The 13,975-nt window shown below is 37.2% G+C and overlaps 1 protein-coding gene across 3 annotated transcripts in view; it reads left to right on the forward strand.

Moving 5' to 3' along the window:
• The first annotated feature begins 723 nt into the window (after positions 1-723).
• The window catches only part of LOC133636234 (sodium bicarbonate cotransporter 3-like), an 88,507-nt gene continuing 75,255 nt past the window's right edge, over positions 724-13,975 (forward strand). For 2 of the 3 annotated variants that reach the window (XM_062030031.1, XM_062030028.1), the window contains exon 1: positions 724-890. In XM_062030031.1, the coding sequence (XP_061886015.1) occupies positions 849-890 (42 nt within the window). In that variant the 5' untranslated portion in view covers positions 724-848. The remainder of the gene's footprint in view (positions 891-13,975) is intronic. The other variant, XM_062030030.1, reaches the window with a different exon arrangement.

Here is a 13,975-nt window from a genome sequence, read left to right on the forward strand (position 1 = left end):
CGTAATCAATCAGATACATCAAGCAGCTAAAATGCGCCAAACATGGATGAGTGTGGAGAGTGTTTTGCATGTTTCCCATCATGCTTTGTAATGGATGTAAATGAGCATTTCATGGAAGCTGCTTTTAAACCCAATCATGGCACCCACCTGTTCCCAATTAGCCCAGTTCACCTGTGGAATGTTCCAAATGAGTGTTTGATGAGCATTCCTCAACTTTCTCAGTCTTTTTTGCCACTTGTGCCAGCTTTTTTGAATTATGTTGCAGGCATCAAATTCCAAATGAGCTAATATTTGCAAAAAATACCAGTTGGAACGTTAAGTATCTTGTCTTTGCAGTGTATTCAACTGAATATAGGTTGGAAAGAAATTGCAAATCATTGTATTCGGTTTTTATTTACAATTTACACAACGTGCCAACTTCACTGGTTTTGGGTTTTGTACCTTTGAGTCTTAATTGAAATCAGCAATATCTATTGCCTTCTCGTGGACACACATTATCTACTTAAATTTGAATTCATTGAAAGCTTTTTTTGGATATACTTGATAGAAATGACAGGATGTTGGTTAAGCATCCAAGAACACAAAAAGCCCGCTTTGACGTCCGGTCGGTACCCAAAGTCCAACCTTGCGATGACGTAACAAGGTTTGATTGGTTAAAAGTCTGAATGGTGAAATCCTATTGGCAATCAACCACTGGCAGTCATTTTAGAGGCGTGGCCTTACTACGTCACCAGAAACGCACAGCCAGTCCTCAGTTCACTCAAGTGTCAATCCGGCCGGTTTCCTCTTCGCTACATTACCGGCGTAAAACTCAACGGTGACCCAAAAAAAGTTCGGCTGGGAGTGAGATGGATGAATCATCGGAACAAACGCGACCTTTCTTGAGAACCGTACGTACCCACGCCGTTAACTTACCGCCACGTCTGTCCGCTTCTTTGTCCGCCTGTGCCTTGTGTTTGCCCGGCAGCTGGTTAAAGAGATGCTTTTCCATCAAATTCAACCATGTTTCTCCGCGTTGTTAGCCGGCTTTCTTCTGCCTGACGCGTGGCATGGTTTTAAACGTTGTTAGCGCTGCTCTAGTAGCGAATTTTTTTATTTTTTTTTTAGAAACACGTGTTCTGTTTTTATTCCACCCCCTCCCGGCGTGGTATTGTTGCTATTTGGGAGTAAAATGTTACTTTCTAGCTAAGAGCTAGCCGACAACGATGTGGTTTAGTTTGATTAATGTTTGTGAAAGTCATTTGAAGATGTCAAACTTGTAATAAATAGTTTGTTCATTCTATGCTACAAAAGCACATGGTGTTTAAAGTACAGTATTTCCGCTTTTTTCCCCCCTCCGTTTACTTTACTCGATTTTGAGAGCCAATTAGCGAGTTGAAATAAACCGTTAACCACACTGATCACGTGACCGTGAAATACGTCTATTTAAAGAACTTCTGTAGTTACTGGGCTAAGAATCTCAGAGCCTCACAATAGGACATTTAAAGTACCACTGATCGTCACACACACACACACTAGGTGAGGTGAAATTAACCTCTGCATTTGACCCATCCCCTTGTTCCACCCCCTGGGAGGTGAGGGGAGCAGTGAGCAGCAGCGGTGGCCGTGCTCGGGAATCATTTTGGTATGTGTACAGCTCCACTAATGGACATTGGAGTGTTACTTTCAAAGGCAAAATTAAAGTATTGCCAGAAACATAATTTTATATGGGACTTTATTGTATTATATGTATAGTACAGGGGTGTCCAAAGTGCGGCCATTTGCGGCCCGCAGCTAATTGTTTACCGGCCCGCCACACATTCTGCAAAAATTGCAAAATTGATAATATTGCAAAAATGTAAAAAAAACATTTTAAAAAAGTGGAATGAGGTGAAATCTAACAAGAAAAAGTTGCAATGTTGACACAAAGCTGCCATGCAGGCTGTTTTTTTTCTTTTGTCTTTGTTAATTTTTCTTTTTTTTGCCATTGCTAAAACAATTGAAAAAAAAGACTACAAATCTGTGTTATAATGAATTATTAGTTAAAAAATAATACTTTAAAATGTTTTATGTGGAAAAAGTATTGCATATATTGTGTGGTTGCCATATAAAAACATCAAAGTTTTAGTCGACAAAAGAGCATAAAACAAACAAAATAATAGTTGAAACGTAAAATCGACAGATATATCTGAAGTCGATCTCGTAGATTAAGTGTTAAAAGTAAAAAAAAACTAATAAAAATGTATCACTTTATGAGTGGTGGACCTTTTGGATCCCAAATATATTTAGTAGGATTTTATTTAACTTTTCACTGTAATTATTCAAAAATATTAAAGAATTAAAATCAATGGTGTCCTGCATTATTGATCTTTTAAGGCTCTAATTACTAAATACTGCATATTTCAGTTTTACTATATGTCACTGTTGCTACAAGTAAGTGCTTATTTTATTGTTATTTGATACATAAATCGGCATTTCAAAACTTAAGCTATCAATTTTTGATGCGCCAGTAGTGTAAATCAATGACACAGCTGGTAGCTTTTTTGACGAAGCGGGCTCATTTCGATAGAACACAGAATGGATAGTTTTACACACATTTTAAAAGTGCAATTTCAATGTTGATGATTTGCATTTATTATAATAAGACAATGAAGGTTATGGCTAGCAGAAAATAATAGTTAACTTAAACTATTTTCCCTAAAATACACATTGAGGATATCAAGTGTGTTATCTAATTTCTCGATTAATCAAACAAACCAATCGATAGAATACTTGATTACTAAAATAATTTTCTGCAGCCCTACCCCAGATTAAAGTGCAAGGGTTATGATGAGGACTGAAAGCTTTGGGGGAAAATGAAATGTAATACAATTCTAAAAGAGTAAGTCAAAGAAAACGTAATACAAGGCTTTTTGGGAGGGGGAAGTCTCAAAAATTAAACAACTATGCTGCTACTTGTCTCTCCATTTCTTAGGAACTAATCTTTACACATGTTCATAATACCATCTTTATCCTTGATGATGGTCGCAGCGTTTGAATGGCTTGGACCAGGCATGCAGCCAATGTTGGTTGGCATCTCTTCCCTTCCTTGTCTAATTTCACCGCACTCTTCACTTTCTTTTTCACTGATGCACTTCTGTCAGAGGAGTTCACCATGTGCTTGAGAGACATGAAGTGAAACATGGTTCACAAAAAACCCCAAAAGTGACTTCAAGACTTCAAAGCCTTTAAAGACTTCAAAGATTCTTTATTGTCAATTACTCTATACGCAAGATGTAAGGAAGAATCGAGACACTGTTTTTCTCTCGCCTATACTCGCAAATGCTGTTTCCAAGCGCAAAAAGTTTGTCAATGAAAAATAAAGTAAAATGACACCTCCAAGGATACTACAGACGGACGCCATGTTGTCCTTCCTGAGTTTAGTGATGCATGACTACGCAATATTCTGCCCACATATTCTTTTGCCGCACACATTTAGCACATACTTTTTTTTTCTGTTACAGTAATTAGGGATGATGTTTGATAAGAAATTATCGAGTTCGAGTCTATTATCGAATCCTCTTATCAAACCAATTCCTTATTGATTCTCTTATCGAGTCCAGATAGGTTGTTGTATATGGAAAAAAACACACAATAATTAGTTTAACAAAAGCTCACTTTTATTATATAAGAAAACAATTGAATCTAATAAATAAATAAATATTGACTGTTTCCCCCCTAAAAAAATAAAATAAAATAAATAAATATTGACTGTTACCCAAAGTATATTAAGTGGGATTTTTCAGAAAAGCAAATATATACAGTAACACAGAAACAACTTGTCTCTGTGATCACTATTGGTGTATAAATAATACTATAGTGTTAAATAAAATCAGTCCCTTGTGCACAAAACTGAAAATAATACAGCTCTCCAAAAAGTGCAGTTCTGCTGCTATTTGACATAACTGTTTGTTATGATGCTTTGACATTTTTGCACTTTATTTCTTTATTGAAAGAAACTTCTATGAAGAGAAAAGTTGTTTGCAAATGTGGTTACAATGCTACAAAATGAAAAGTTAAAGCTAAAAAAAGAAATACACTCTACAGCCCTTTGAAACACTTGTGATTTAGGGCTATATAAATAAACATTGATTGATTGATTGATTGATTATTGAGTTAACATTATTTCTTTATAGGGGGAAAGATGTTATGAGCTAGGGAATATAACAACTACACTACCCAGCATGCAACGGGAGTGACGAGCATGCGCGGTAGCCCCGAAAAGTGTTGTTGCATGTCGTCACGTAAGAATGAGGTTATGAGCACGCTGTGAAAGTAAACGTCAGTAACTCAGCCAACACGCCTCATCTGCGTTATTTATAATTAGACAGACAACACATATACAGTGTGATTTTGTTTTGTTTACAAGGAAAGAAAAACAAAAGTTAAAAAAGGGAGATGTGTTGTGTATATATATATATATGTATGTGCTGCGGTTGCTTTAAGAACGTTGCGACAGCTGCCGTAAAGGAGGTGAGTTGCTAGCCTGGTTGCTATGTTTCCGGTTGGTCGTAAAAGTGTTCGTCATGTGTTTGTAGTCTGCTCCTGCTTTCGCTTTCTGCGCCTAATGACTGAGCTACGTGACGTCATTTCTTGTGATGTCACACGGAGCATTTCTGGTCGGGACGGGATTCGTTCCGAGGGATTCGAATAAAGAACCAACTCTTTTTCTTTACTATTGTGGTCTCGATAACGTGTACCGGTTCTCAAAAAGGGATTCGAGTCCGAGAACTCGGTTCTTTTCTTATCGAACAACCGGGAAAACCGGTTTCGAGTATCATCCCTAACAGTAATAAAAACAGTATGTGGCCTACATAGCCCAGAAATAAAGCATGAGGACTACCTGTATTTCCATAGGTTGAGGCTATTTGTTAGAGTGAATCAAAAGTTGCATGACTTGAAATAAATGTTTTTATTTAACTGCTCATGACAGAACCACCAAAACACTTGATCACAAGATAAGGTAACTAACTGACTGGATTATGTTCAGTGACAATTATTGGTCAGTGGTGGTGTTCATGTTGGTATTTCCGAATTATTAAATCGGCAATGACTTGTTGTGGTGATATGTGATTGGTTGAAAACAAGAAAGTGCATGCTGCGTTTGATGCACATGTAAACCATGTTAAATTGTAGGACGCACGTAGTTGTCGTATTGTTTTTAAATCCATCTTACAGTAAAGCTGTGTCCATTTATGACATCATTGATTGGATTGGTGAATACGATGTATGGAGTTTCCCAGCTGCAATCGGCTCCAACCCCCCAAAGAGGGATAAGCGGTCGAAAATGGATGGATGAATGAACAGAGTTTTACTATATTCATGAACATTATTTGCTGATTTAATTGGTGCTCATCAGGTTGTTGTAATTTGCTCCATGGTCAGCGAGAAACGTTATACTGATTACATTGCATGTATGCAAATATTGAAAAATAAACAATCTTTGAAGTCTTAAATTACAGTGCACTAGTGCTCTCTGTGTTGTCAGAAGTAGAGAAACGCAGTCCCCCTCCCCAGAAAACTACGCACTCCATTTAGGCCTTCCGACTTGTTGGAAATGTTGATTTGTAATGAAGTTTGTAACCAGAAAATAGAAATGATACACTTACAGTGAACATGGAAGGATTTATACAAGATTTGGACTAACCGAATCCTCCTTGAACCTTGTGACCTGTCCAAGTAGTTTAACCTAAGTGACAGATGGGATCGTGCCTGTCAAACACGCGCTGTGATCTAATCCTAAAAAGAAACTGGTTGCAGTGCTAAGTTTAAAGTGCTTGACTGGATCTAAGTGCTAGTGTAGGGTTGCCCACTGCTATGTTTATGTGTGTCAGTCTATGATTCGACGTACTTATTTGTGCATGTATGAGCATGCGCTTACTGGTGAGGAAACATGACTCTTTGTTGCTCAATAAAAATGGCCCATTAGATCACTTCCTACGTATTCCCCCAGCCGTGGAAGTCACTGGGTTTACTGTTGCAGAGGAAACACCCGTGTGATGCCTCAAAAATGTCAAAACAATTTATATCTTCAATTGAACATTGTCTAATGGGAAGCACCTTCGACCATGTTTCAGATACAGATTGTTTTTTATCCAAAAATCCAGCTTTCCCCATCCTAGTCACTGTTGGGATGTCCTTGGGCAAGACACTTTACCCACTGTGATCCTTGGGCTGGGCGATACGGCAAAAACAATTAACATTTTCATATCATCTGGTTTCAATATTACAATTTTTTTTTTTAAATTAAAGACATTGTCCCGTGTAAGATCATACAGAGTACTGTTGCATCCCTTCCATTTACTACTGCAGTATCCTTAACAGACATTTCCGTCATGTTTGATTGAGGTAATATCATATGGTAACAGCTGACAACTGTCATTTTGTTCATATCTATGATTGTGTTTACTAGCGGTGCAACGGTACAGGTAACCCACGCTACGGTCCTTACCTGGTTTTAGGGCCACGGTTTTGCTTCTTTTTCTGTATGTTTTGTGGGGGTAAATAGGACCAATTTTTTTTCCTCTGTTATTTTGTTTTTTTGTTTGTCATCACAAACATTCTGCAGCAAACATAGTATAATTGGTGTACTAAAAACAATAAGACTTTTATTTAAGGTTAACATTTTCTGGACAAAACTTTAAAATGGTAATTTATTATTTGTATTCTTTGATCACGTGTGTACATTATCAATCAATCAAAGTTTATTTATATAGCCCTTAATAACAAGTATCTCAAAGGGCTGCACAAGCCACGATGACGACGACATCCGTTAGTGTTTCTCACCAGTGGTTTGTCAAACGGCAAGAGGTGACCCAGATTGTGGAGGTTTTTTTTTAAACCCAACTACTGTAGCTTTGATTTAATAAAAGTACATTAAAGTGCAGTTTGAATTTTAGGTACTGTAAAATATGTACCAACACATCAAACAAGTTTAATGATTATTTCACAAACAATATTTTTTTATCCACAAACTCAAAAATGATCTGAACACATAGTGTCTGTCTGCAGAGGTTTTTAGTATATGTTATATCAGTGGAGTTGAATCTTTGCAGACACATAAACAAAAAGTCTGATAAAAAATATTTAGAAATAAAAATGCCTTTTTCTGATTAAATTAGTGGGTGTGTTTATTCTCCTATTCGATGCCAATACAGTAGTTCAGTCACAAAGACATTCTGTGAGTGCCTGCGAGTCCGCATTCAGGGCAGGATTACTGGTGAGCTGCAGTGAAACTAAAGTCTGTCACTAAAGTCCCTGCTCCATCTCAATGTTGTGTTTCAACTTCTTCAGAAACACACGCAAGCATACACAAACACACACACACACACACACACACACACACACACACACACACACACACACACACACACACACACACACACACACACACACACACACACACACACACACACACACACACACACACACACACACACACACACACACACACACACATATTCAAAGACAGGATCACGGTTAATAAAGGCGGATTGTTCCATGCAGGATTATACCAAGCATCATTGCTTCCCTACTGCTGTTTACTACTCCAGTATCTTCTAACAGACATTTTCGCCATGTTTGATCGAGGTGAAAATGCTAACAGCTGATCACCGTGATGACCTCAAATTAATCGCGATTATCGATCACCATCATATAATCGCCCAGTCCTACTTGATCCCTGTTACCACCGTATGTACAGTGCATCCGGAAAGTATTCACAACGCCTGTGAAACATGCATATTAAATGACAAGATATGCATGCATTCAAATGGGGAGCATGTCTCGCTAGAACACCAGCAAGAAATGTTGAAACTCGACGGAAAAGAGTCTTCAGACTTTATCTAACAGGATGGGCAAGGCAAAGCAAGGCACGTTTATTTATAGAGCACAGTTCGTACACAATGCAATTCAAACTGCTTTACAGAAAATTAAAAGAAGGCAAAAATAGAAATACAAAATAATATTTAAAATTAAAATCAGAAAATACAATCATAAAAACAATAATAGTTCATTAAAATGAATACCAATCAAATACTGTGGATAAAATACTTTCAGTTGTCATGCACAATTACATAAAAGTGTTTTCAGGCTGGATTTGAACATTGCCAATGTTGAGGCCTGTCTCACATCTTCAGGAAGACTATACCAGATTTTTACGAGATTTTAGGGGCATATTCTCCAACAACATAAGCAGAACAGTGTGTTTTAGGACTGCACAATTAATCGGCTCGACATCAGAGTTTTAATGGCTGCAATTATCAATCGCACAATGCTGAGGTTTTTTAATTTTTCTCTCTTGCATCTTTCAAATGAATTAGAATTGTGCACTTGCATCCTTGACCTGCTGACCAATCAAAAGTGGTTACAGGAAACAGTGATGTGTGCGTTGCAGCCAATGCAGTCCGTGTGCTAGTAACAAACACCACTTACGTTATATTACCGTACCAGTTTTTTTTTAATGACTAAAAATGTTCGTCTTCGTTATCGTCAGCGGCCTGTTGTCGCTTGACCTAATTAGGACGATAATGAATGAAAACAAAATCACGTTGACTAAAACAGTGACAAAAATTAATTAACAATATAGTCAACAAATGAAAATCAGAGGAAAATGTTGACAGAGACCAAATCTGATTGTATTTAATTTAGTCTTTAAGCGGGTAGGACAAAATATCCAATCAAAGTTGCATGTGGGAGAGGAGCGTAAAAGCACGAAGAAGATCCAATCAGAACTACTGTTTTTGTAAGGCATTTTAGGCCTTGACATTATGGCCTAAAAATAAAATCTCCGATTATTTTCCCCAAAAAATTCGATTTACGATTTTTTTACGGTTTTTTTTCCCACTTGAGTACAAATAACCAAGATAACTCGAAACAAGTTTTTCCTTTTTTTGATAAAAGAATAGTTTCAAATGACCCTGCATACACTGCATCTTACTCTTAGCTAAATTTTTACTTCAATAATATTTTTTTAAAACCAGATATAAATTGTGCTTTCTATGGAATCATTTTCAAAGTTCCTCTGCGAAGCAATACTTCTGTCTTAAATAAAATACTTCTGTAAACAAGAACGTAACATTGCACATTGCATGCAAATAAATAATTGTCTCTTACATTAAGATTAATAAAGTGAAAACGTCAAACTTCTGTCTTTAATAAAATCTGTAAATAAAATGTATTATACATTACATGCAAATAAGTAATCAAGTAAAATATTTAGAAGACCATAGTGGATAAACGCAGGCTTTTTCATTCACACATCTTGGTGTTGTGCAGAGTGACTGCTTTAGTTATTGTTTTCCACTGTGCTTTCTTTCTCATCATACATGGTATCCTCATCAGTGTTCAGAAAATTAATTTTAAAAAGTAATTAATTATGGTTCCTCATTACTTTACCAAAAAAGTAATTAAATTATTAAGTGAATTACTCTTTCATAAATGTAATACATTTCTCGAGAAAAGTAATTAATGTTACTTTAAAAAAAAAAAAAATCTATCCATCTATCTATCTATCTATCTATCTATCTATCTATCTATCTATCTATCTATCTATCTATCTATCTATCTATCTATCTATCTATCTATCTATCTATCTATCTATCTATCTATCTATCTATCTATCTATCTATCTATCTATCTATCTATCTATCTATCTATCTATCTATCTATCTCTGGCTTATGTAGTAGAGAGACGTTTCATATTCGAGCAGAGTGTATGTGTGTGCCTTTAAAAGGCGGTGCCTGTTGCCAAGGGACTTGTGACCTCAGCACTCAGACAGAGCAGTGTTAGCTCAGTTCTTTGTTGGCTTAGCATTGGCAGTTTGTCGGCAGTTACTGCAGCTCTGTTGAATGTTTTCACTGTATTGTTTTACTTCTGGTTAATAAATATATTCAATGTGCTTCCATGGCTGTCGTATCTTGTGGTCCACAAACGGGTTATTGTTTGGATTGCAAGCTGAAGCTTCTCACTTCTATCTTAGATTTGTTCCCTCATAGTTAGTAGTGTGTGTGTGTGTGTGTGTGTGTGTGTGTGTGTGTGTGTGTGTGTGTGTGTGTGTGTGTTTGTTGTTTATGTATGTGTGCCTCTTTCTATTTGATGTAATTCATTTTTGTGTTTAGTGATGATTGTTGCTTTAATTAGTAAAATAACATTTCCTGCATTGAACTTGCTGTGCTTTAACTTATCATGCTTACATAAAACCACATCAAAAGTAGCGTGCCACTAGGGATGATACTCGAAACCGGTTTTCCCGGTTGTTTTATAAGAAAAGAACCGAGTCCTCTGACTCGAATCCCTTTTTGAGAACCGGTACCCGTTATCGAGACCGCTATAGTAAAGGAAAAGAGTTGATTCTTTATTCGAATCCCGTCCCGACCAGAAATGCTCCGTGGGACAACACAAGAAATGACGTCACGTAGCACAGTCATTAGGCGCAGATAGGGAAAGCAGGAAAACAATGGACGGGAAAAAGCGCTCCAAGGTGTAATAAAGTTCAAAACAAAAACTATAATCCATCGAATAACTTTACTGAGAGATTTTAGCAGGGTAAAACACATGACGAACACGTTTACGACCAACCGGAAACATAGCAACCAGACGAGCAACGCACCTCCTTTACGGCCGCTGTCGCAACGTTCTTAAAACAACCGCAGCACATACATGTATATACAACATATCTCCCTTTTTTAACTTTTGTTTTTCTTTCCTTGTAAACAAAACAAAATCACACTGTAGATGTGTTGTCTGTCTAATTATAAATAATGCAGACGAGGCGTGTTGGCTGAGTTCTTGACGTTTACTTTCACAGCGTGGCAACATGCAACACTTTTCGGGGCTACCGCGCATGCTCGTAACTCCCGTTGCATGCTGGGTAGTGTAGTCGTTATATTCTCTAGCTCATAACATTTTTCCCCCTATAAAGAAATAATGTTAACTCAATAAAGTGTATTTCTTTTTTTAGCTTTAACTTTTCATTTTTTAGCATTGTAACCACATTTGCAAAGAACTTTTCTCTTCATAGAATTTTCTTTCAATAAAGAAATAAAGTGCAAAAATGTCAAAGCATCATAACAAACAGTTATGTCAAACAGCAGCAGAAGTGCACTTTTTGGAGAGCTGTATTATTTTCAGTTTTGTGCCCAAGGGACTGATTTTATTTAACACTATATTATTATTTATACACCTATAGTGATCACAGAGACAGGTTGTTTTTGTGTTACTGTATATATTTGTTTCTCTGAAAAATCCCACTAAATATACTTTGGGTAACAACAGTCAATATTTATTTATTTTATTTTATTTTTTTAGGTGGGTAACAGTCAATATTTATTTATTTATTAGATTAAATAGTTTTTTTATATAATATAAGTGAGCTTTTGTTAAACCAAATATTGTGTGGTTTTTTCCATATACAACAACCTATCTGGACTCGATAAGAGAATCGATAAGGAATCGGTTCGATAAGAGGATTCGATAATAGGCTCGAACTCGATAATTCCTTATCAAACATCATCCCTACGTGCCACGTTACATTTTAACTGATCATTATATATATATACCTGGTGGAAATGATTCCACCACAGTAAGATGTTTTTTAGCGGGAGTTTGTTTGTTGTTGCAGTCTTGGTCGCCTCCTAGAGTAGTTGTATTTCCTGCACTCGGCTGGAGGCTTTGTTTTCAGATGCTTGAATAAGTTTGTTGTGCCGCTGCCTTTTTTAATCATGTTGCCGTGTGCAGTCATTTGTTCCAAGCCTGTTGCTGCAAAACTAAAGTACTGACAACACTTTTCTTTTCTTTGGACTAAACGTGTCGCTCTTGTTAGCGTTAGCATTAGCCATGTTTTGCTAGGTGTGCCGCTAAGGAAGTAAGGGGGACGGCGGAAGCTCCTGGGGGCAAAAAGTATGCCGAAGCAAGAGGAGCAAAAAATTAATTGCTTATTTTTTAAATAATAAATAATCGATATATCGCCCAGGGTCTAGGCACAGTGTTTTGATATTTCACCTGGAAATGCAAGAATCAATACAAGACATATGTCATCTACACCGGAAAGAAAGAAAAGAGAATACCGCAATTTCCGGACTATAAGCCGCACCTGACTATAAGCCGCACCAGCTAAATTTAGGGGAAAATACAGATTGCTCCATATATAAGCCGCACCTGACTATAAGCCGCAGGGTTTTGATGTGTAATTAGCGTAGTATATAGGGGTTCCTGCTACCACGGAGGGGATTGTCGGGACAGAGATGACTGTTTGGGAACGCAAAGCGTCCCATTTATTAACAATAAATCTTTCAATCATTCAATCAAACTTTCACATCTTTGACATGGCGAACAGCATTCGTGCAGAGTACAAATAATACAACGGTGCAAAGTAATACAAAGTGCTCGCCTGTACGTATCAAAATAACCAGCCTACCGGTATATGAAAAGTCAGTCTTTAATCATTGTGTCATCGTCTTCCTCCTGCGTACTAAAACCACCGAAATCCTCTTCGTCGGTGTCGGAGAAGAACAGGCCGTAAATAAGCCGCACCCTTGTATAAGCCGCAGGGACCAGAACGAGGGGAAAAAGTAGCGGCTTATAGTCCGGAAATTACGGTACATATGGACACACTTCACCGTAGGTGCAGTAGACAACAAAACAACTTGTAAACCCTGTCGCTCGATTTTCTCCGGCAAAAATACCACAAACTTGAATTGCCATCTGCTGACTAACCTTCAGGACATCTCTGCAACAGGAAGTAGGCAGGTAAAAGCTAATATTTCGAAATTACTCATACTCTACTGAATTAATGTTACTCTGAAAGACAGTAGAGCAAGAGCAAGACCGCTTATTTTATCGCATGCCCGGAAATAAATACTTATTTAAAAACAAACTACTTTTGTAGTAGACCATAATGCCACAAACTGAGCCGAGTTTACCCACCAATACATATGCCCTACAGTTCACGTCAATCAATGTTAAGCTGACGTTCTGTTTAGCTTTTAATTGCACAACTTGACAACCCAAAATACCAGATTTGTCATTTTTCAAGCTAACACACAAAGAAAGAACGCTATGTGAGACATATATGCATTCGTTTTATACCACTGGTTGCTGTATTTACAAGGGACCGTGGCCATCAAGCCAATTAGTTATACACAATACAGAATACAACTACCGGTAGTTTTTTCTTCATATAACCATAACCATCCACGCATATTTTCATGCACTGTACACTGGCGTTGAGTGTCCTTCCTTTATCAAACTATTGAACAGTGATATTTTTTGTTTGGTCATAATTGTCTAAATAGATAATAGACCCAAATGATAAAATGTACACATTACATTTTAATGATGGAAAAGAAAATAGTTACAATGTTTTTGAACAATATGCAGGGCTCAAATTTAATTTGTTAATGGACGAGGGATGTAACGGTAAACGGTATAATGATAATTTGCGATAAAATTCCTGACGGTTAGTAATACTGTCTAATGTTTTAAATACATAAAAAACGTCATTTATTAATGCATTTTAGGCAACACGAAGTCTGGCGCATGCGCACTGGCGTCGTTTGGCTTGATAATACTGGCGGACAAGCTACACAGACTTTCCTCCGGAGATTTCCCTTCGGAGTAAACAGAGCCAAGCGCTTGGTTTAACATCATTTTCCCTCGTTTCCCGGCGTGCGTTTAAGAGCGCACTGCTGTGTTTATATGGAGACAGGTGTGGACAATATTGGAGACAGACGCACTTTTGCCCACACTAAAAGTGTACAGCGAAGGAGAAAACTATTTGATGCTGCTTTTATTTTCTCAATACAGCGTCCATCAGCTGCTGTGACAGAGTTAATGACGTGAGGAAACATGCAGCAGGTGATGTGTCGTCATTAGCCAAACTGCTTTGAGTTTTATATTATCAAAAAGTAAACGCCATGTTTTTTAAAATTTCTTGTTTTTTTTATGTCACAAAGGTAT

The sequence above is a fragment of the Entelurus aequoreus genome, linkage group LG20 (assembly GCF_033978785.1).
Source record: "Entelurus aequoreus isolate RoL-2023_Sb linkage group LG20, RoL_Eaeq_v1.1, whole genome shotgun sequence".
In the NCBI taxonomy this organism is placed as follows: Eukaryota; Metazoa; Chordata; class Actinopteri; order Syngnathiformes; family Syngnathidae; genus Entelurus; species Entelurus aequoreus.